Consider the following 25,010-nt stretch of genomic DNA (forward strand, 5'->3'; position numbering starts at 1 on the left):
CTTCTTTCTGTATCCCGTGCACGTATTTCCAATATTTTTAAAACAACGTTCCCTATTTAGGTATACTTAATAATGACAACGTCCGGATCCTTCCGCTTATTATTTGCACTCGCACGGACTGGACGCTCGTCACACCGTCAAACAGTCGGGAAACGGATATGAAGTCTGTCCACTGCGTTAGGTAAGAGAGAGGGTCGACAGAACACTTTTGCCGTGTTTGATACCTTAGCGCTTCGAATCTATCCATTGGCGTTTGGTCGTATTTGTTCCCCTTTCCCTGAATTGTTTTAACAGTGAGTATGATGAGCGATCATTTTTGTATTTCCTTGTTTATGGTTGCTAACAAGCTAGCGCGTGGCTAGCTAACTACGTTTGTGCTAATTATGCGATTTTTAAAATGCTTTTAAGGCTTATATGAACACAAATGGCGCGTCTTATGGGGCTGGCAGGTGCGAAGGTTTTGAGGAAGCTGTTTACAGTCAGCTGGCTAACACTATTCGTGTAAATCACCGCCAGTTGTCATTAGCTAAAGTCCGTGAGCTCAGCGCTTTCTAGAAGCGACTGCGCAGCTCAGATTAGCAGCGCGTCCCCGCATCCGGCGGGCTAGAATGGGGTTTGTTTAATAACTGTAATGGTTGGAGATTTTTGCATTTTCTCTTTTTGCTTGTGTCTATCACCCCCATTACGACGCACTATAATTTGGGGCTATTTACACAGAACGCGTTTTGCTATTAAAAACGCGAAACGCAGGGTAGTGGAATGAATAAACCACGCAAGGACTAAAGACGCGTTTTTGAATATTACAACTTTTTAAACTTAGTCAAATAATTTAAATAAAAAAATTACATAGAAAAACAACGGGTATTTAGCGCAATGTAATGGAAAAAACGTTATTCAATTTATTCAGCTCAACCGTTTCAACTTACGTCTGAAAAGCCCGCCTTAATTTTCAGACTCGTTTAGTTTTAGTATGAATTGGTTCTTGCCGCCAAAAAGTAAGAAATAAGGCTTGTTCCCTATTTCTAGGTATTCTGGGGTGCAATGGACGACAGCAACGCAGTGAAGCTCTTTGTTGGGAATCTGGATTTGGAAACCACACAAGATGACCTAATAGCACTTTTTGCCCCTTATGGAGAAGTGGTGCACATAACTGTACTGAGGCAGTTTGCCTTTGTCCATCTGCAGGGAGAAGGGGCTGCTGACCGTGCCATCCGTGATCTGAATGGTCGAGAGTACCGTGGCCGGAGCCTTGTAGTTGAGGAATCCAAAGGGAGGCCCCTCAATTCCACCAAAGTATTTGTGGGGAATCTGTGTGCTTCCTGTTCAGTTGAAGACCTGTATGATCTCTTCTCGGCTTACGGCAAAGTTCTTGATTGTGACAAAGTAAAGAGTGAGTATTTGTTTATAATACACCTGCTTTGAATCGGTGCATAATTTTTGGCGTTAAATAACAATGCGACTTGTTCTCTTGCAGCAAAGCTCTCCTCTTTAACAGGCTACGCCTTTGTGCACATGGAGCGCAAAGAGGATGCAGAACAAGCCATTGAAGGTCTTCATGGGACCTCGTTTATGGGACGTCCACTCGCAGTGGAGCTCTCTAAGGTACAGCAGACCACAAACAAGGTCCCTTGTGCCAGCTGTGGTGCTCATGGCCACTTTGCAGGAGAATGCCCGATCAACAGGCCTCCCATGGAGCACCACCAGAGTCAGGCTGCCGTATTAGCTGCAGCCGCTGCTGCCGCTGCTGGGCTTCCTCTTCAGGTGCAGCAGAGTGTCCACAACTCTTTCTACAACACTGCTAGCACTGACCCGACGTTTGCTGCTCTGAAAGACTTGACCACTTCCAGGGTTGATGGCAAACCTGTCAGTGCTGCAGTCTACGGTGCCCTGGCAAGTCAAGTCTACAGTGCTGTCGCAGACCAGGTGCTCAGCTCGACGACAAGCCAGGCTGCGGACGGCTATCCCACTGAAGGAGAGGCTCCTCCGGGCGCTGCCGCAATTAACCCTGCCTACGGAGCAAATTCCTCTCTGTACGGTGCCAGTCCAGCTTATGGGACCATGGGAGGTACTGAGCCTGACCCCCAAGCCATTTTTGAAGCTGCTCGGGCCCGATTCTTTGAGCAGGGACAACAAGTTCTGGCCGAACAGCAGGCTGTGACCAAATCCGACCGAGACCGAAGTCCAATACGGCGCTCGGCCCCATTACTGCCTGACCCGGTTCCCCAGCCATTCTCCCAGACACGACCTAAAAGACGGGCCCTGCTCCCAACACCACCTGGTGGTCCAGAACTACCTGCAGTTAAAAATGGAGACCCAATTGCAAGGTAAAGGCATGTTTTGCTATATAAATGATACATAAAATATTTTTTGTGTATATACAGGGCCTAAAATTTACTTTTTGCCACACCTGCCAAAGGCCAGTGACCTAACAATTTACTGGCCAAAAATATTTTTTTTTACCAGTCATGACACAAAAACAGGTTATGACACTAAAATTTTAGATACTTGTGAAATTCAGTCCTCTATTCCAATTTCGATACCACAGCTAAAACTACTTGCTTAATTAATATCAGTTTAATAGCCTACATTTTTAAAGACAAGTAAACAGTCAGTTATACAAAAGAACAAACAATCAAATTAAAAGCAAAAGCACAAATCAATACAATACATAAAAATGAAATAAACGGTGCTCTTCAGGCAGGTCTAATAGTTTTCAGGTAGGCTATCGGAATTTAATAAAATAGGCTAATCAAATAAATAACACTGCATAGTCTGCATATCCTTTTTTAAAGTTCAAGAGCAGTGAGTGAAATTATTTTTTTATTTTTTTATTTTTTTTCTCTTTGCCCTTTGTTTAACATTAAAAATGCAGACAGTAGCAGGATTACTAGGAAGCAGTCACTTTAAGACCGAATGCACGCATGAATCATTATGCAATTTTTGTTTGCGTTCATTTAAGACATAACCGACTACGTTTACTAGGATACTTGCCGAGACGAGATGGTCCTTACTGCAGAACACGAGATCCAGGGGGCGAGGTTCGATCCAGATCCAACTCGTCCCACTGTACATATCCCTAAACCTACCTGTCTCCGCCCCCTGGATCTGGATCCAACTCCTCACACTTTACATATCCCTCAACCTACCTGTCTCCGCCCCCTGGATCTCGTGTGTTCTGCAGTGAGGGGCTACTGGCCAAGATGGGCATTTTTTTTTTTTTTTTTTTTTTGACAACTTTGAATGAATTTGTCCATTCAAGCGCGTGAAAGAGAGCTCAACTTCACACGATTTTTGAGAGACGTGGCTTTCAGGGTGTTGGCTTTGGATGTTAAACTTACCACATAGCACGCGAGTAACGAATTCCCTTTCGTGTGTTCTAGTGCTTGAATATTTACATTCGAAAGGCTGAAACTTTCATGATGATGCAGCACTGACCCGTCAACTGTACAGGGCGTCGTTCATGTTCGCAACATTGCGTTGTTAGAAATCAAATTGTTACTGGCCATATGGCGACTGACAGTTTCATATACGATTTTTACACGCATTTGGCGCTTGGCGAGTGCTAATTTTAGGCCCTGTGTTATATATATATATATATATATATATATATATATTTTATTTTTAAAAAAAATTTTTTTAAGTGAATAAAGCACATCTAAACTCTTTTTTTTTTTTTTTTTTTCTCCATACCAGGTGCTATGCAGAGTACTACCAACAGTACCAGCAGTACCAACAGTACCAACAATACCAGCAGTACCAGCATTATCAGCAGTACCAGTACAGCTATCCGCCGCCGCCGCCACCTCCTCCGATGCCCATGGTGCCTCCAGGCCCAATGGATGCACAACAGATGGCAGCCCCTGGCACCACAGCTTCACCAAGAGTGTATGAGCCAACTTCACACAAGGAGCCCCTCCTACGCCGTCCTGATTACTCTCACCAACACACATCTGAGTCCCCATATCGATAGCCCCTACCATCTCACATGAGTGTGTGCACACGTGTATGGTTGTGAAAATGTGTGCGTGCGTCAGTTTTGGTCCTACATGACAAAATAAACTGGAGGAAAGGGATAAATCAAATTGTTACAGCCACATCAAATCTGGATATTTTAGTTTCGCAGTTATCTTTTCCCCTCATAATGTCAAATATGTCATTATGTACAGAATGTAGTAGTTTACAAGGCCATTTTGATTCTGAGCCACTCTCGTTTTTTTTTTTTTTTTTTTTCAAAGTGCTCAGAATTAAATTAGCTGTCTGTTTTATAGATAAAATACTTTGACCATTGTGTCAGGTGAACATTCTCTGAAGTCAAATGACTGTGCCTTGTGAAAATAAGCTTTTTTTTTTTTTTTTTTTTTTTTGTACAGAATTTTGTAAAACCAAGTACTTCAGGTCAGGTACAGTTTTATTCAATTCATAGTTCAGCAAAGGAGGAGCAAGCCTCAGTCAAATACCTTAATCCAAATTGTTTTCACTATATTGTATTTGGCTTGGACTGATGTTAAATTTCCAGCGACTAGGAAGACAGTGTAGTTTAGATAGAATATACAGAGGACCTGTGTGAAGTCTGTGTGTGTGAGCGAATGAGAACACAACGTTAACAGTTTGGCTGATCCCTTAGCTTACATGAGCACCACAATCACATACACATCATACTTATTTCGTATAGTCCTATTTGAGTAAGGGTGGTGCATATGGACATATTTAGGAGAATCCGTACCAAACAAATCCACAAACCTGTACTTAAATGCTCTTTCCACTGCCTCACTAGTGCAGATGGTTACGCCTGCCCAGTTCGACAATAATAAAACTGATATTAAAATTGCCTGTCGCAAAAGGAGAGGTAAGAATAGATTAACTGCAAAAGGGACACACTTAATTTGTCACTTGATAGGCATATTCAATGTTCTAAATGTTTTCTCCATTCGGATACCTCTATTGACTCTGAATGAGTTAGAGATGTCGTCGTTGCTAAATAGCAAACAGAACTGGTTCTATAGCCTGCCAGTAGCAATTATGCATGTTTTGCCGGATTTAAAGAGCAAACGACTGCCATCTCTGGCCTTGCATCTTTCTCTTACATGGACAGAATACGTGGGAGTATTGACTTATGAGTACGGGTGTTAACCCCTTAAATGACTTTAAAAGAGACTGAGGTTTTTACGTTCTTGTTTCCTTTGAAAGTAGCCCCATGCAATTACTATTATGTTTTTCTGACCATTTCTTTTGTTCACATTTACATTATCATAGTCTCTTTATTCTTAGTCATGTGAAGTTATTTCAGGGGCTTTGGGGTGGAAACACTTAGTTATTTAGGGATGGGGGTGTAAAAGTTGTTCAGACCTGACATATAGTTAGTTAAGGCAATTGGTTATAAGAATGAAAAAACAGTGAAGTGCTTCATACAATTGTATTTTTGTTCTTAAGGAAAAAAATGTGCTGTCCCAGTTCATGAGCATTTTAGGCAATTCAATTAAACATTCATGTTATAACATTATAAACTGAAAGTGTGTGAATAATTCATCCAGGTTAAAGTCCATGTAATTAGTGCCAGAGGTTTCAAACTTTTGTAAAGTTTATGAAGGGAATCTACCCAAAATTTCATACCATCTGCAATGGATTTTTTTTTTTTTTTTTTGCTCAAATTTCAAAGTGATTTAGGATGTTATGACAGTTGAGTAGCTTCCCTTCAGATACAATGAAAGTGAATAATGATTGAAATTGGAAGGCATGATAAAAAAAGAATGGTTTGTTTAATCATGTTATGTATGTCCTCTTTTCCTAGAATGCCCCTCAGGCAGTCTTCAGTCTTTCATTCCAAAGAAATATGGTGGGGTACACACACAAATATCACTTAGCACACGTTACCCATAATCTCATCACTCTACATTCGACTTAATCTATTTGATTAACCTTCACAGGCAAACATCCACTGTAGTGTTAATGTTCTCAATTTGATGTATGATAGAATGGAGATGGAAAGGTGGTGGCGGTGTAGCTTTTTGCAGTACACCAGGGCTCCACACAAATTATTCTACACAGTAAATTGTCTGTTTTGTATTATTATAAATAGTGCATGTCTCTTGTTATTATTACTGCTGTTCCAGCCACATTTTCCCTTTTCGCTAACTACAGCTAAAATGGCTCCCGGGCCTCAGGACGCCAAGTTGAGCATGACGGGGGAAGAGAATTAGCGCCCCACAATGCCTCGGACGTGCTCCCCACAAAGGTAAAGCCATTTGCCCCCAACCACGCCTGCACCTCGATTATACACTTCCCCATGATTCTAACACACCTACTAGAGAAGCTCAGAATAGGCCCACATCAGTTTACACTGACAATACAGTCAACACAATGGGTATGGCACATCTTTTCTGCTATGTGGTTGGATCAGTGCCTATTGAGGGGGAATTGTTTTTTTTTTTTTTTTTTCTTTAAGCCTGGAGCAGTAGAATCAGCTCATTTAGCTTCCCCAAATGCTGATGATATTGTGTCTGAAATATAATTACTTTTCTGGGTTATTTGTTGGATTTTTCATATCTATAGAATTATACTTTTTGTTCTAAATTCTCACGATAAAAGGTTTTAGTGCCTTTTGAGGTTTGTTTTCTGGCAGTATGCTTTTAGGTTGAGCTGGAAATAAATTTCCAAGTGTTTTCTCAAGCAGTTAGAGGGAAGAATGGCTGACATTTGCCTTGGCTTGTTCTCTGGCATTTAGTCTTTTTGAAGCACTTCCAGTTGGCGAGATGAGGCGCTCCAACTGTGTTTGAATACTTAAGAAGGGTGCAGAGCTGTCCAAAAGTAGGGCAATGATCTCGTAGGTGAGTAACCAATGCGTCCAGCTCACATCCACCTCAACTTTTGTCTACTACCACCATTTCAGATCATAGAACCCACTGCAACACACTGATTTAAGTTTTATCTCCAAGAAAAGGGTTCTTGATTCTGATTACTTTTGCAAATTGCATCTGTTTTTCTCAGTTCTCTCAGGGTAAAGATTGAGCATGATTTTGAATGTCGTTGTCCACATACAGAAGGGATGGGCAACTTCAGTCCTGGAGGGCACTGTCCTGCAGAGTTTTGCTCCAATCCCAATCAAACACACCTGAACAAGCTAATCAGTGTTTTTTGGGATCATTAGAAAGCTAAACTCAACTGCCTTCTTATTAGGGTTGGAGCTAAACTCTGCAGGACAGTGGCCCTCTATGACTGAAGTTGCCAATTCCTGACATACAGGTTTAATTAAACAAGAAGAACTTGTTTAGCTTAACATGGGGACAGTCTGCTGCAAATTTGTCAGAAAAAAAAAAAATCAATTTTGTGGGTGTTTGAAAGTCCTTGTTAAAGGTAAGCCTATTCCGTCACTTGATACAAAACTTTTTCCTATCTGAAATCAACAGTTTTTCAAAATCAGTTTATGCATTCCTCTAATTATCAAAGACTTTAACCTCAAATCTCTCATTCAAATTTTAGAACTGAACACTTGACAATTATGCTTATTGATTTTTCTGTCTTTCACAACCTTCCAATGACTTAAAGCTTCACCTCTGATTTAGAGGTGCTTTGAAAAGCTGGGCAGTGGAGCATTATTTGTTGATAAATTATGATTGTAGATAATTGAGAACTGTAATACTCAGTGATTCAGGGAAGTTCAAGTATCATTATAAAATTTTTATAAGTCTGAATGGGCAAATTTCATTGTGGTCTATGTAATTGTCTTAATGTCTTAATCTGAATCCTAACGTTTTTTATTTGCAAACTGGCTTCAGTGCCACGATCTTTGTATTTTCTTCTTGTAAAGTTCAATAAATGATGCTTAAATCTTATTTATGGTCTTGTTTTATTTATTTTTTGTTTCATGTTCAGTTGATTTTGTGTTGAGATTTTATCCAAATCTAAGTGCATAATAAACTGCATAGTAATTTTATTTTTGCTTGTGAGTGAGACTTTACAAGCGATAAACCAAACTTAACTGAAACTCTATGATTTTAATTTCTGCTGAAGGAACGTGCTTTTGTTTACCTAATATTCAATACTCAGACTTAACGCTGTTCATTCTGTACCGTTCTTAAATCCCGCCCATCACCTTTTAGGAAATGAAGTTGTGACCAAATACTGCAGCAGTTAAGTCACTCATATTGGGGGCCGTTACTTGTAGAGTTTGGGCACCAGCTGTCAGCTCATCGGCCGGTGGGAGCAGTTACCGCAGGCAGGGGTCTGTCTTCTCTCTCCAAACCCTCACGGGACTCCGACTGTAAGGCACAGGGCGTGTATGTTGAATTAAGAGGTAAATAATTAGGTTGTGTAGGTTGAGGGGATACCAAGCACCCCAGGAAAGACGGCAAAATGACAGCGGTTGAAACGCAAGTGCAATACAGTTCTTACATGATGACTACGACTGAGGAATACATGACCCAAGAGGACGACTGGGATCGCGATCTGTTACTGGACCCGGCCTGGGAGAAGCAGCAGAGGAAGGTAAAATCTTTTTGTACTCACTTTTTGATTTTCTTAATAGAAGTTTACGTAAAATGAATTAGTTTACAGCAAGAAGAAACTAAGATAAAGGCTATACACATGTTCGTTTTAAGTGTTTCAGTAGGCCTACCTTATGGAGTGAAAAGTAGTATTCTAATGTGGAAGACTCTTAATGTAATTGCTTTTAATTGCATCGCGTCTACACTGGTTTCGTCGATTGTGCGCGTCACATATCGATGAGTAACATGGGCCAATCAGCTGTGACCTCGTTGACTTAAGCAACTCAAATGGTTGGATAATTTTGCTTGACTTTTTCAACGTAAACCCATTGATTTAAAAATATTAAATATATATATTTTTTAATTATAATTATTCAAAAATGATAACATTACTGCGACTAAGTATACCATTGGTTAAATTATTTTAATGAGGAAACCAGAAATGGTCGGTGTACTGTCATAAGTTATTTAAATATATAACAAATAGCAATAAATTGATATCGATTTGCTTCACAGGAATTGAGAATCTTTTATTTGCCTTTTTTTGTAGTTTTATTGAACAGAAATTAAGTAGCCTACATTCATTTCAGAAAACTGCTGCAGCTACATTGAATTAGACAACTACACCAAAGTGACGGTGACAGCTGAACAGATGAAGCAATAGTGTGTTAAAGAGGAGAGTCAGTGTTTAAAATGGAGGAAGTGGTTAAGTGGCACTGAGAGCCACAAATAGATGCTACAACTAAAAATACGGACCTCATTCTGTCCCCTTAACCCATTAATCCAAGCAGTTTGTACACCATCGTCTGTTGATTCTAATTAAATGACTTGCAGTACATGTTGAGAGGTGTTTATTAATAAGCAAGGATTTAACATGACTACACTGCAGATTTATTTACATCCCGTTGAGAGTACCCTGCTTTCTCTCTTGCTGAGTGCACTCACAAAACGGAAACTCGCATTATAGTTTAATTTAGTTTCAGATTGGTAGGTCAACTTGATCTAAGAAACTAATGCTAACTCTAAGAAACTTTCCATGAATAAGGTACAAATGACCTGATGGTGCTTAACCTTCAAATATGTTGATCATCATCAACCTCAGGAGGTCAAACTAAATTGTATATGATCTGTCTATCTATTGATCTATATTCTAGATCAATTTTATGTTTAATAAAAGTTTGCCAAGCATTTATAGCCTAATAGTTCTCCCAACAACAACAACAACAACAAAAAAACACATTAGTGCCGTTAATGCTTAAAAACACAAAGTGAACAATTTCAAAAGATATGCCCCCCTTGGTATGTCAATTACTGATAGAATGAAATTTTCCAAGAAAACTAATTTTGAATGTTCATTGGTAGTAAAATGCTTTTGGTGTTTTGATTTTGCAGTAGCTTTCTTCTCTATATTTTTGTCATATTGATGTTTTTTGTGTACCCTTGGTAGCCTAGCGACTATGTTGTAGAAGCTAAAGGGGATCTAAATAAAGCTTGAACACAGCATTTTAAAAAAAAATTTTTTTTTTTGCGTCCGAATGTGAGCAATGCAGAACTTTCATGCTGCACAATTCTCTTCAAAAAGACCTCACTCAATGCTGATTTTTCAGGCTTCCTCGCATTTAACCTATTACTGTGGTTTGTAAGCCTTCCTGCTTCAATGAATTACTGTTTAGTCCTTAGCAGCATCCTTGTTTTTCTTGGTCCCTTCCCACCTGTTAGGGAGATATATATATATATATTATATTATATTATATTTTATATTTTATATTTTATTATATTTTTTTAGATGGACTGTATCTGTACAGAACTGCATAACTTTAATGTGTCAGATCCTGCAAGGGAAGCCAAGTGGACTATTGAGTTTTAATTTAAAATAAGGTGAGATATTCTGAGACGTGCTGAATATTGTTTAATTTTGGTTTTATTATACATTTTATGTTGTGTACTACCTCCATATCTCCCAGAAGTCATCAGTTTGAGCCATGGTGCATGTAGTCCAGGCCTCATCCAGTTACCTGCATCGGCTACATGTGAAAAGTCACTGAATTCTCCAACATGAGTGTTTCATTGACACCTGTGGTCTCAAACTAAATTCATAAAATGAAATGTATATTTTATCCATCTTTTTATGAGATCTGCAAATCAAACAAGTCAAAATTGATAAGTTTTTTTTTTTTCTTTTTCTTCATTCTATTAAGGAACCCTAATGCCTAGCGCAGAACCTGAGGGTTTCAGATAGGTGTGCACATTCTTCAGGCACACGGTAGGGGTGTGGAAGGGGGTGGAGGTGGGAAATGGGGGATGAAGAAAGTCATGAGTACGATCAAATGGCAGTTGCTATTCCAGAAGAGGTGTCCTTGTAGGGGAGCTTCTATAAACTACCTAATGAAAGCATGGGGGTGGGAAAGGGGTAGTTTACTGTAGACCAGGTCAGCCAGGTAAATTTATTTTAGCCTGGATGTGACTTTCATGGCCATTTAAATGAGAACAATAAAAGAGAGTGGGACATATAATGGGACAATAATAATAATTGGTTGCAGGTCACAAGTTTCTGTTGGTCAGTCCCCGTCCCACTCAAGCAATTGATTTCCACTTTAGGTGTCTTTCATAGGTTTTATACAACCTTAACATTAAAGAAATGTGCTTAAGTGAATTTAAATAGCTTATATTGCTTTTGCTGTACAAACAAAAGTCAAATGCAATGCCATAGCTAGGTTATAGCTTTAAATGCCAGGCCTTCAAACTGTAAATATCATATTACCCAGAATCCTACATTCAGCCCTTTCACCTGAATGTGCCTCAACCCACCCTACAATTTCTCACAGCCACATTTCTTCCCTCTGTAGTTTCTGTCAGTAATTATGATGTGACATCCTGGCCAAAACATAAGAAAACATCTGTATTTTTGTGTTGACTGCAGTGGTGATATTATTTTACAGCTGGGTGGTGTTCCCATCATGTTTATTATTAACTTAAACCTAAACCATTAAAAGAGAACATTTTGGTGACACTTTATTTTAATGTGACGTAGTTACGTTACTAACTGTACTTACTATAGTAATAACAGTAAATTATGCATAATTACAAGCAACTTAGCTTAAACCAAAACTCTAACCGTAACTCTATATAACATGTAGTTAATTTGTATTACTCAGTACTTATTTGAGTTGGTACAATATAACTAAGTAACCTTAAAATAAAGTGTAACCAACATTTTTGTTACTTGAAACAAAATGTTTACTGCTAAAACTAATAAATAAAATGAATAATCTATATAGACATATTTATCAAATACAAACTAAAAGTGAACAACAAAAAATACCAAAACTTTAAAATTAAAGTGAAAACAGAAAATATAAAAAAACTAAAATTTAATTCAAAATATTAACTAATACTAAATCAATGATACTAAAAGAATACTGGTTCCCATTAATGTTCATTAACATAATCTTGACATTAGCCAGCTGCTGTTACTTATAGGAATAGTTTGGCCGTAGATTAAAGTGATGATACACAGAGTTCATGGACCTTTGGTTAACAGAACGACTTTAACAGTTTATTTTGTTGCTTGTCCTTTCTGTAGTGGTAGTAATGTGATATCCATCCATAGAACTGAAATATATCCACAGTCCTCTGAAATGTATTTTCTACAGGTAGAAACAGATTTACAGTAAAAGCTTACTTACATTTGGATGGAAGGTTTTAAGTATTTAAAGGCCTTAATTTTAAGGTGGTATCAACAAGCAGTTACGTTATTAGGAAAACATATTGTAGCTTCAGTAATTTTCCTTCTGCTACTGTAAAGAGGGATGTGTGATCCAATGAAATCTGCTTATGGCTTTGCTATCTGTAGAGTAAATTAATCTGGCAGTAGTTTTGATCCACTAATAACAAGACAAAAGCAGGTTTTTCCCCTTAGGCGAAATTCTAGTAACACTTTATTTTACAGTGTCCTTGTCACACACATTTCATGTAGTTACTGTAGTAATAACTATAAATTATGCATAATTACATGTGACTAACACTAAACCTAACCCTAAAGTAAGTACATGTAGTTATTTGTTATTACTCAGTATTTAAATATATAATTACACTGTAACATGGACACCTTTAAAATACAGTGTAACTCAAATTCTTTATTTAGTAAAATATTTGGGTAACACTTTATTTTGCAATGTCTTTGTTACACGTTACATGTAGTTATAATTACTATATTATTACTATGTAATTACTATAAATTACATGCAACTCACCCTAATCCTAACCCTTTAGTAAGTACATGTACTTAATTATTATTACTCAGTACTTAAATGTATAATTACACTGTAACATGGATACATTAAAAAAACATGTAAATATTTGCAGTAATCTACCTTTTTTAAGGGTGTATACTTACCCGGAAAGGATCAATATTGCCAAATATGCAAATGTTATGTTGGATAAAACATTAAATGTTGAAATAATACATTAGATAATATAAAATCCATATGTGCTGTGGCCCTTTAATTTATAAAAATGTACATTAATATGTAGGAAATGTTATAAAAATCTGTGTGTCGATGGGTGAATTGTGCAGTCCTCACTTTAAACAATGCCCTGTCACGATATATAGTGAGGCTGCAGTCAGCTGACTCATTAATGCAAAGCTTTTGCACAGATGCATGTATGACAGGGATGGTTGAAGTGATGATGTAATTGGAGTGCTATTGGATCGCAAGCCTAAAATGATGCCTCAGTTATAGAGACTGTCTCTGCTGTAGTCATCACAGTACAATATCAGACATTAGAACAAGATTCAGCAAAATAACATTCAGTTTCCTGCAGTCTGTTTGTGCTTTATATGTTTGCAGGCTATTTTAGTTATTGCAGTTTTCACCATCCAGTCTTAGTTTCTCAGTTCCATTAAGCATTGCTCTTTCATTAATACTCTGATCTGAAGCTATTTAAAAGCTATTAATCAAAGCTGGCTGCTTTGTACTGTATATGAAAAATATTATCTGGCAAAATGAGTTACTATGCTGATTTTTTTTTTTTTATAAATGTTTGATTAATTTTAAAGAGTGGATAAATCATCACTGCTAAAGATATAAGCCTGTGAAAATGCACCGACATGCCAAGTTATTTCTGTCCAACCAACCTGTTGCTTGACTAAATATTTATACTCCCATTCACAATGTGGTGAGTTCAAGGACATCCAAGAAAAATGTTTCATATTCCAGGTGTATATACTTGGGTGGCCACTAAAATAATTGCGCCATTTCATTTCTTGAAATCCGAGTTATATTATTCAGTCTTTTCAACGGCATTTTATCACAACATTCAGGAAAGTTTATCGCTTTTGATTATAACTGTATGTTTTATGAGTATGTTATATTAAATAAATGGGCCCAGCACTGTGCATTTTCTCTCGCTGTAGTGTTTTGAGCATCTGTTCCAAGAATGCTGTGCTTTCAGCTGTCTGCTGGTGTCTCATGGCTCCCCGATATAGCTTCCTTTACTCCCCCTCTCCTCCTCTTCACCTCCCCCTCCCATGGGGCACAGGCTAATTTTGGTGATCTTTGGCAGAGGAGGGGTGATTTGAAGGGTGGCCACCTGCTGCAAAAGAGTCTCCACTTCCAGCCTTACATCAAATTACGTTGGTCCTTGGCATTCTTCAGTCACCTTACTCGCTCTCTGTCCCCTTCTCTCTTACGCTGGGGCTCCCAGTGAGGCATGTACAGTCAACGCTGCTTATAGATCCAACTCTATGTGTAGGTCAGGGTCAGAAATTAACCTTTGCTCAAGGCAAAAATGCCACCGAAACAAAAAATGCCACCTCAGATATTTTAAATGTGGGGACAAATGGCTTCATAGTACTATTTTATTTTGTTTTGATATTGTTGTAAGCCTAGGCCTCTTGTGAATTTACAGCCATTTTCTTTATTATTTGATTATTTCAAGTATAAGGATGTCATGCTTTATTTCTATATGACCTATATTGTATTTTTCTCCCTCAGACCTTCACTGCCTGGTGCAACTCTCACCTGCGTAAGGCAGGGACACAGATCGAGAACATTGAGGAAGACTTCAGGAATGGACTCAAACTCATGCTGCTGCTGGAGGTTATCTCAGGTAAGCATCTCACTTGATCTGTTGATAAGACGTGCTCGGTGTCCCATTTCAGTGTTCTGTGCACATTGGCCAATATCCGATTTGCACCTGTGAAACAATCTGGACATTAAATACTGTAGGTCCTCTGGGTAAAAGAACTTTTAAGGAGAATATATAGATTTGACTCTGGATCCCCTTGTGGATCAGGGACAGTGTAAAATACAGTGTTTTGCCTATATCATTTGCAAGGTTAGGTTTCATAAACATGCATACAACATTAAACAAAAGATGTAAAAAAAAAATATTATATTAAAATATTATTAATAATATCAATAAATATTGTATAAACTTGTATAGACTTTTAGACCCTACAATACAAATGTTGCAGTTATGTGTGGGTTTTCCCCCACTTACCTTGTTTTCCTAATGGAATTGTTTTGGGGTGTCCCTCTATTGGTCGTGTGTTCATATTCCGCATTTCCCATATTTCTAAAATTTTAGTTTTAGAGTTTTTAGAGTTTTCCTGTTGTAAATGTAGCTAATGTAAAGCTGTTGAAAAGGTTAGTTCACCCAAAAATGAAAATTCTGTCATTTATTACTCACCCTCATGTCGTTCCACACCCGTAAGACCTTCATTCATCTTCAGAACACAAATTAAGATTTTTTTATTTAATGAAATCTGATAGCTCTGTGACTCCTCAATAGACAGCAATTTAACCACCACTGTCAAGGCCCGGAAAGGTACTAAAGACATGGTTAAAATAGTCCATGTGACTACAGTGGTTTAACCTTAATTTTATGAAGCGACAAGAATACTTTTTGTGCGGAAAAACAAAACAAAAATAACAACTGTTGAATAATCTCTTCTTTTCCCTGTCAGTCTCCTACGCAGTTGAGGCAGTAAGCATAGTGCAGCGTTCCCGTGTTTACATCCAAATGCCGGCTCAGTATTGGCCGACACTGCACATGTGAGCAGCAAGACGCAAATGGGAAGCATGCGTGTGATGCTGACGCAGGAGCCGGCCAATAATGAGCCGGCGTTCTGACGTAGAACACGGAAGCTCTGCACTGTGCTTACTGTGTCAACTGCATAGGAGAATGACATGGAAGAGAAGAAATTGTTGAATAAAGTCGTTATTTTATTTTTTCATTTATTTTAATTTTTTTTTTTTTGTGCACAAAGTATTCTCGTCGCATCATAAAATTAAGGTTGAACCACTTAAGTCATGTCGACTATTTTAACGATGTCTTTAGCGCCTTTCTGGGCCTTGACAGTGGTGGTTAAATTGCTGTCTATTGAGGAGTCACAGAGCTATCAGATTTCTTCAAAAATATCTATTTTTTGTTCCAAAGATGAACGAAGGTCTTAGGGGTTTGGAATGACATGAAGGTGAGTAATTAATGACAGAATTTTCATTTTTGGGTGAACTAACTCTTTAATACTTTACACTTCCCCTATTAACAGCTTCACATGAAGCAAGTGAATATACATGTACTTATGTATTGATTTTTTTTTTTTTTTTTTTTTTTTTGTGGTATCAGGTGAGAGACTCCCTAAACCAGACAAAGGCAAAATGCGTTTTCACAAGATCGCCAACGTAAACAAGGCCCTGGACTATATCAGCAGCAAGGGAGTCAAGCTGGTTTCTATCGGTGCTGAAGGTGAGGCTTAAACTACTACTCCTTCAGACTCTCTAATATCATCACCTTAAACCCCTCTATTTTTGTCCCTTTCCATAACTGTACTCTTCTGTTAAGTGAAACTGGTTTGTCTGGCTGTTCTGACTTGCAGAGATTGTGGATGGCAATGTGAAAATGACCCTTGGTATGATCTGGACCATCATCCTGCGCTTTGCAATCCAGGACATTTCAGTGGAGGGTGAGAGACTCCAAACATCTGACACATTAGCACCTCTGCAGTCTTGTGTTTATTTAAAGGTCCACTCATTTTTTTTGTTTGTCACACTGGCTGGTTTGAAAGTCGCTTTGAACTTTTATTGACACCTAGCGCCGTAGATCGCACAAAAGCAAGTTTTTATAGTTATCAGTGCCAGTGTAGAAATTATTAGTATTTGGCTTAGTGTTAGTAAATTTACACCTGCTCACAACCACATGTAAATGGTGCGTAGAACATTAGAACGGCAAACTAAAGACACTGTATTTTGATAACACATAATGAATGAAAACAGCTGCGTAGTACTATTATTTGGAGTATTAGTAGTAGGCCTATTTTTTTTTTTAATTACTTAAAGGCACAATATGTAAGAATTTTGGATTAAAATATCCAAAACCACTAGAACAACAATGTTATATATTTTGTTGACTTGTGTACTACATTATCACAAATGTTTCCAACAATATTTAAATCCAGAGAAATCAGCAGTTTTAACCAGTGTAACGGCCGTGTCATTGCGTCGCCTGTCAATGACGTCATATCCACGCTACCCTTGATTTATGTTTTTACTTCCATAAAAACCATGGAAACTAGGGATGTATCGGTATCGGGCCCGATACCAAGCTCGTGTACTTGTAGGCTACTCGTAAAAATACCCCCGATACCAAAGACCGATACCTCACGTGACGTAACTGACAGATTTTTCCGTGCACAGAGACACTGACGGCAGCAGCAGAAACAATGTCAGCCTCAGGGGTGTGGAAATACTTCAAAATTAATGATGACAACCCACACATTGCGAACTGCATGCTTTCAATCGCAATTCGTTATAGATTAGTGAAGGCGGAATAGCTTGATTGACACAGACCAGAAGCGCTCTCTCTCTCGCACGCGCTCTCTCTCTTTCTTGCGCGCGATCAGTTCTCCTCGCGCCTGAATGGTCAAATGCACACATAGTTGTCAAAATGTCCATCGTGTGGAGTATCTCACGTAAATACAGTCGGTTATGGCTTAAGTGGACGTAAACATTTGGGTGAAAATAGGATGTGTATCAGTATCCATAGATTCGGTCTTTAAGGGACCATAGACTATATGTGTCATTAATAACAAAATGTTAAATAAATGTATACATGGTAAATAAACCTTCTGTATCTGAAAAACAAGTTTATTTAATTTGTATCTCTATAGTATTTGTTGTATTTGTAATTTGTTTGTAAATTTCTTTTTATATAACAACAATTTTTTATATATATATATATATATATATATATTGGTAATTATGCCCTTTGAAGGTTATTGGACACTGAAATTTTTGCTCTTAAAGTTTGTGACAAACACATAAAAATTATTACTTTTTTCATTAGAGTAATAATAAAGAAGCTGTCCTACATTCATTAGTCTCACTGTGTTGTGCTAGGAAAACTGCAACATCAAAAAAAAAGAGAGAGAGAGAGAGAAATTAATAAATGTATAGGCATCAGTACCGGCGAGTACTAGGAAAAAAAAGTATAGGTACTCGTACTCGGTCCTTAAGAAATGGTATCGGCGCATCCCTAATGGAAACACCAAAGACGCTTTATTATATTATGTGTTTTACTAGACAGGTGACCAACTGTTTGAATACTTTTATCGACAGAAAAGAATCATTGTTATATAACTCAACATGGTTAGTCTTATTGTTTGAATGAGGTCAAATGAGCGTATCTTTAAAATGAAATGTTGAAAGGTAAGGTCAAGGGTTCAACATCATTATTTTGTGTAGTGAGTTAACATGATGATCTGCTAACCTGTTCCTCACAGAGACCTCTGCTAAGGAGGGTTTGCTGCTGTGGTGTCAGAGGAAGACTGCCCCCTACAGGAATGTCAACGTGCAGAACTTCCACATCAGGTGATTTCTGCTTTACATCTGTTGACCATGCGAGAGAACAGCATGTTGGCTTAATTTCACAATCTCGTACTCTGTTTAACCAATTACGGCTCTTGTCCGTGCGTTAGCGCGCACATGTGTGCTCTCTGTAAAAACCCATCTTCGCATTACCTATCATGCTTCTGAGCTCTCACATTATCATTTTGTTAATCATTCCCATGATTCTTTTCTTGTTCTTTCTCCCTGTTTTCCTCCTTTGCTTGTGGTCTGTGTCTTAGTTGGAAGGATGGCCTTGCTCTCTGTGCCCTCATCCACAGACACAGACCTGACCTCATCGATTACTCCAAACTGCGCAAGGTGCCATCACCCCCTTTCAGTCACTCTCATCATGCATCTCTGCCTTCTTTTTTTGTTCATTAGCTTTATGCCCATTCATCTGCTCTGTTTCAGTAAAAACTAACCTTTTCACTCACAATATACCTGTCATCATCAGCCTGTTGGCAACTAACTTTGTCTCTTGGGCTGTGAATGCATTTTTTATTGATTCTAAAAAAAAAAAAAAAAAAAAAAAAAAGATTTGAATATTTTACACTAAAAACACTGTTTTATTCACCTATAAGATGAATGACAGAGATTTGACACTACTGTGTTTATTGGTTATGATACCATGGTAATACCATGTTTTTTTTGAACAATCTATAGCAGTACCATGCTGCTCATAGGACTTCTTTTGAAGTATTTTGGTGCACCATGTAAATACTATTGTACATGAATATGGTAATCATGGTAAATATCAAAGTGCCATGGTATTACCATCTGACACCATATTTATTTCTAAAGACTTTTAACTGAATTTATCTAAAATGTTTTCAGAAATGAATTACATTTTGCCTGTTTAATGATGTCATTAATGGTCCGTAGTGTATAAAATGGCATGTCACATCTAAAAATGATGGTTATGATGTGAATGAGTGAACAAAATTTTGCTATGTTGGTATGTGATTAACTGTCTTTTTAGCAACATTCAGCTAAGAAGTGTGGAAAATGTTTCTTTTGTTTATCTATTAATCATTGAGTTTCTTCCTGGCTTTGTCTGCCTTTGCAGGATGACCCCATTGGCAACCTCAACACTGCTTTTGAGGTAGCAGAGAAGTACCTTGACATCCCTAAAATGCTTGATGCAGATGGTACGGCCTCTTGGAGAATCATGTGATTTCATATTATAAAATGTCAAAAAAAAAAAAAAAGTTTCCTGAATGGTTTAATGTTTGTCTCCATATCAGACATTGTGAACACTCCAAAACCTGATGAGAAGGCCATCATGACCTATGTATCATGTTTCTACCATGCTTTCGCTGGTGCAGAGCAGGTAAGGGAGTTCTTCTGGAGATGAACATCTGTATAGGAAGGAGAGTCGCTCCTTTTAGAATGTAATTGCCCACCTTGTTTCCCCTTGTAATCAGTCACACTGTCCTTCAGGCTGAGACAGCAGCTAACAGGATTTGCAAAGTATTGGCCGTGAATCAGGAAAACGAGAAGCTGATGGAAGAATACGAGAAACTGGCTAGTGAGGTGAGAACACTCAAATTCTCTGTTAGATGGACAATGTTTTATTAATATCTTTTAACATGTGCCTGCTAGTCTTGGTTCTCCCCAAGGTTTTTTCTTCATCCCACTTAAACATACACTTACATTCTTCTCCTCAGCTTTTGGAGTGGATCCAAAGGACCATCCCCTGGTTGGAGAACCGCGTGGCCGAGCAGACCATGCATGCCATGCAACAGAAGCTAGAGGATTTCAGGGATTATCGTCGTGTGCATAAGCCACCCAAAGTTCAGGAGAAGTGTCAGCTGGAGATAAACTTCAACACCCTACAGACCAAGCTGAGGCTCAGCAACAGGCCTGCCTTCATGCCCTCTGAGGGCAAAATGGTTTCAGTATGTACTGCTCCATTTCTCATAACACATATATATGGGGTAAATGACCTTGGCTTTCAAGTACCCTACAGAGTTGAAAGTATATTCTACCTGGCGTCCCCTTCTGCAGGACATTGCCAATGCCTGGAAGGGTCTGGAGCAGGTGGAGAAGGGTTACGAGGAGTGGCTGCTCATAGAAATCCGTCGTCTGGAGAGACTGGACCATCTGGCTGAAAAGTTTAAGCAGAAGTCTACCTTGCATGAATCATGGACCACAGGTATTAAGCACAACTTTTACTCAGCCATTTAAACTCTACTTTGACAACTGACATATTCCTTCTCATTGTGTTTTGTAATGCTCAACACAGGAAAGGAGGAGCTGCTGTCTCAGAAAGATTATGAGTCAGCCTCTCTGATAGAGATCCGTGCTCTAATGAGGAAACACGAGGCCTTTGAGAGCGACTTGGCTGCTCATCAGGACAGAGTAGAACAGATCGCTGCCATTGCACAGGAGCTCAAGTAAGATAGATACACCTCGGCTCCCTTGAAATAAGGAGAGTACTTTCTTACAGATTTTATAGTAGGTAATGTTAATGATGGTAAAAATGCACTGTTCTTTAGTGAACTTGACTTTTATGATGCTGCCACCATCAATGCCCGATGCCAGGGCATTTGTGACCAGTGGGACAACCTGGGCACCCTGACCCAGAAAAGGAGGGAATCACTGGAGGTACACGTATATGATAAATCTCTTGGGTTTTACGGTATCCCATTGTCTACTTCTTGAATTGAGAATGTGGTAAAAATCTACTTCCAGAAACATTAACTCTTTTGCAAGTTTAGGCAATGAAGAATATGAATAAAATATGGCATTTACAGTATATAAAGGATGTGGGCCTGCTGTAATCCTCCTCTTTGCTTTGCCGTAGCGTGTGGAGAAGCTTTGGGAGACAATTGACCAGTTGTACCTGGAATTTGCAAAGAGGGCTGCGCCCTTCAACAACTGGATGGATGGAGCTATGGAGGATCTGCAGGACATGTTCATTGTGCACAGCATTGAGGAGATTCAGGTGAAAGACAAACACTAAATGCTTGAAGGAATGCTTATCTTACTATAAAACACTGTGTATCTTCTCAATATGTAATGGGACTAGGACATTTGTGTCTTTTCATTGTCTACTTGCACATCATGTCTTAGTCATTTTGTTCTTTCTGCTATTATCAACTTCAGAGTTTGATCACAGCCCATGACCAATTCAAGGCCACCCTACCAGAAGCTGATAAAGAGCGCATGGCAATCATGGGCATTCATACCGAGATCCTGAAGATAGCTCAGACATATGGGATCAAGGTAGTGGGTGAGAATCCCTACACTGTCCTCTCTCCACAGGATATTAGCAACAAATGGGAAGCTGTGAGTACTTTACAATCTATATTTTACAATTTTAGCATAATCGGCAATAACAATTTTCTTCCATTTAAGTCCTATAAGCTAGGTGAAGTCCTTTCAGCTTCTCCACTAAGGAATGTTGCTTCCTTCCCAACAACAGGTGAAGCAATTAGTCCCAATGCGTGACCAGATGTTGCAAGAGGAAGTGGCCAGGCAACAGTCCAATGAGAGGCTGAGGCGCCAGTTCGCTGCTCAGTCCAATATCATTGGTCCCTGGATTCAGACCAAGATGGAGGTGTTTACCATACCCCTTACTCACATTTAAAGTAGTTACATATTACATAAGCCCCGTTTCCACCGCAGGAACTTTCCCCAGGAACTAGGGACTTTGAGGTGGTACTCTGTGTTTTGACCGCAGGAATCAGGGTCTAAATAAAGTTCCGGGTAAAAATTTCCCCCTTAAAAAGTCCCTGTTCGCGAGGTAGTACTTTTTCAAAGTTAAGGAACTTTCGGGGGTGGGTTTTGGGCACTGAACATGCTGATTGGTTGACTCTACGCAGCATTTTATTTCAACCACCATTTTTAAACGTCTGCTGCGGTGCGTGCAGTAAGAGTTGTTTGCTATATCAACAATGGAGTTTAAAAAATACAACCGATGGACCGACGATGAGGTTCAGGCTTTATTAAGCTTATATGCGGAGGATGAAATCCAGCAGGAACTGGATAGTCTCGCGTAGTCCTACGTCACTGGAATAATCTTCACAGTACTTTAGACCATGATTGAAACGCAGACAGCAACAGGTCTGGAGGAAAAAAAAGTTCCTGGGACAAATTGTTCTGGGTAATTTCGGTGGAAACGAGGCTATAGTGTGAAAAGACTAAAACAGACACATCTGAAATAATCGTCCTCGTGGTCAACAGGAGATCAGCCATGTGTCAATTGACATTGCCGGTTCCCTAGAGGAACAGATGAGCAATCTGAAAACATATGAACAGAACATCATTAATTACAAATCCAATATTGACAAACTGGAGGGAGACCACCAGCTCAGCCAGGAAGGACTTATCTTTGACAACAAGCACACCAACTACACTATGGAGGTACTGACAACCAACTATTTTCTCTTCATTCTGAAATGTATTTCCTCTTTGAAGTTTCAAGTGTCATTATGTAAGTTGTCTTATGCTATTAGACGTCCATTTCCACCAGTTTCTCACCTTCTATACAAGGCATGTTTCCTTTTTTTTAACTTTTAAAATTTTTTTTTTTTTATGTCTATTTCAGCATGTCCGCGTGGGATGGGAGCAGCTTCTCACCACTATTGCCCGCACAATCAATGAGGTCGAGAACCAGATCCTGACCCGTGATGCCAAGGGCATCAGCCAGGAGCAGCTGAATGAGTTCAGAGCCTCATTCAACCACTTTGACCGGGTTTGCAATACATGGGTTTCTTTTTTGAATAAGCAAAGTTATGCAATATTGCCCGAATTGTAGAATAAGCACCTTAATATTTTGTATTTGCAGAAGAGGAATGGCATGATGGATCCTGATGATTTCCGTGCTTGCCTCATTTCTATGGGTTATGATCTGGTGAGTGCATTTAGTCCTGGTCAAAATATGACTTCCACTGCTTTTTTTTGTCACACAAGGGCACAAAACCAACTTTCTCTATAAGGAATTAATTCTTATAGAAACCCTTCTATTCTTTTTTTTTTTTTTTTTTCAGGGTGAAGTTGAATTTGCACGCATTATGACTCTGGTGGACCCCAACAACACAGGAGTTGTCACCTTCCAGGCCTTTATTGACTTCATGACCAGGGAGACAGCAGAAACTGACACTGCTGAACAGGTCATGGCCTCCTTCAAGATATTAGCTTCTGACAAGGTAATTCCAAACAACTAAGAACCATCAAGAGTACGTTTTTGGGAATCTGCTAAATATGGCTCCTGTTGTCTAAGCATCAATTTTTATTCTACTATATTCTGCAGGCTTACATTACAGTGGAGGAGTTGAGAAGGGAGCTGCCCCCAGAACAAGCCGAATACTGTATCAGCCGCATGACAAAGTACATGGGTGGCGATGCTCCCCCAGGCGCCCTTGATTATATCTCCTTCTCTAGTGCCCTATATGGAGAAAGCGACCTATAGAGCCCTTTTTGTCACATTTACCACCTACACCCTTCCCTAAAATTCTTGAAACCCTTAAAACATCCAACTCCAAGAACAATGTCAGATGTAATGGATGGCCTTGCTGCAATGATTTGGTCCTGTGCGTCACCAGTTGATATGAGGGACATCCATCAATTGCTGTCTGATCCATGTTAGTGGTCTGTCCCTGGTGGTGGTGAAAAGTTCTCACAAGCCAGTGGGGATTGAAGAGTACAAAAACCAGACAGAATACCATTCTTCACATTGGCAGTTAATAAGCAATATGCTCTCCCTTCATACAAATGGCTTACATTTTGGAGGAAGAAAAATAAATTATCCTAAAGAATATCACATTTTGTTGTTTAATGAAAGCATATAGTGTGTGTGTGAATCAAAACATCAATATCAGATGCTTAGTGTATTTCATTGGTCTTGAGTGCTTAAGTTAGTCAAGAGGTTGCCATTATGCAGAGCATACAATAGTAATGTTGCTCAGTATGTTAAAGGGTTAGTTCACCTAAAAATGAAAATTCTGTCATTAATTACTCACCCTCGTGCCGTTTTACACCCATCCTCAAGATCCTCTCTTTTCCTCTCTCAAGATCCATAAAGGTAACGTTACTAAAAACATATTTAAATCAGTTCATGTGAGTACAGTGGTTCAATATTAATATTATAAAGCGACGAGAATATTTTTGGTGCGCAAAAAAACAAAACAAAAAAAAAACGAAATAACGACTTTAGTGGTGGCCGATTTCAAAACACTGCTTCAGGAAGATTCGGAGCATTATGAATCAGCGTGTCGAATCATGATTCGGATCGCGTGTCAAACCGCCAAACTGTTGAAATCACGTGACTTTGGCGCTCCGAACCGCTGATTCATTATGCTCCGAAGCTTCCTGAAGCAGTGTTTTGAAATCGGCCATCACTAAATTCGTTATATTGTTTTTTTTTTTGGCGCACCAAAAATATTCTCGTCGCTTTATAATATTAGTATTGAACCACTGTACTCACATGAACTGATTTAAATGTTTTTAGTACCTTTATGGATCTTGAGAGAGGAAATGTCATTGCTCCCTATGTAGGCCTCACAGAGCCATCGGATTTAATCAAATATCTCAATTTGCGTTCCGAAGATGAACGAAGGTCTTACGGGTGTGGAACGGCATGAGCGTGAGTAATAAATGACAGAATTTTCATTTTTGGGTGAACTAACCCTTTAAA

At 38.8% G+C, this 25,010-nt stretch overlaps 2 protein-coding genes across 3 annotated transcripts; both read left to right on the forward strand.

Moving 5' to 3' along the window:
* The first annotated feature begins 86 nt into the window (after positions 1–86).
* On the forward strand, positions 87–7,829 carry rbm14a (RNA binding motif protein 14a). Of its 2 annotated transcripts, none has more exons than XM_051878956.1 (4): positions 87–181; positions 1,027–1,390; positions 1,475–2,324; positions 3,694–7,829. In XM_051878956.1, exons 2-4 carry the CDS (start codon positions 1,042–1,044, stop codon positions 3,968–3,970), a joined length of 1,476 nt encoding a protein of 491 aa, XP_051734916.1. In that variant the 5' UTR covers positions 87–181; positions 1,027–1,041; the 3' UTR covers positions 3,971–7,829. The 2 variants fall into 2 exon arrangements, with proteins under 2 accessions (XP_051734916.1, XP_051734915.1); XM_051878955.1 differs by having other exon boundaries at positions 126–293.
* Positions 7,830–8,104: 275 nt separating this feature from the next.
* On the forward strand, positions 8,105–24,134 carry actn3a (actinin alpha 3a). Its single transcript, XM_051878949.1, has 21 exons — positions 8,105–8,481; positions 14,477–14,591; positions 16,113–16,232; positions 16,363–16,449; positions 18,265–18,352; positions 18,610–18,688; positions 19,437–19,518; positions 19,615–19,700; positions 19,811–19,903; positions 20,038–20,268; positions 20,378–20,525; positions 20,616–20,766; positions 20,869–20,977; positions 21,177–21,317; positions 21,479–21,661; positions 21,798–21,932; positions 22,559–22,738; positions 22,923–23,069; positions 23,163–23,228; positions 23,365–23,523; positions 23,628–24,134. Exons 1-21 carry the CDS (start codon positions 8,350–8,352, stop codon positions 23,784–23,786), a joined length of 2,691 nt encoding a protein of 896 aa, XP_051734909.1. The 5' UTR covers positions 8,105–8,349; the 3' UTR covers positions 23,787–24,134.
* The last annotated feature ends 876 nt before the right edge of the window (positions 24,135–25,010 follow it).

Source organism: Ctenopharyngodon idella, chromosome 21, assembly GCF_019924925.1.
Source record: "Ctenopharyngodon idella isolate HZGC_01 chromosome 21, HZGC01, whole genome shotgun sequence".
Taxonomy (NCBI): domain Eukaryota; kingdom Metazoa; phylum Chordata; class Actinopteri; order Cypriniformes; family Xenocyprididae; genus Ctenopharyngodon; species Ctenopharyngodon idella.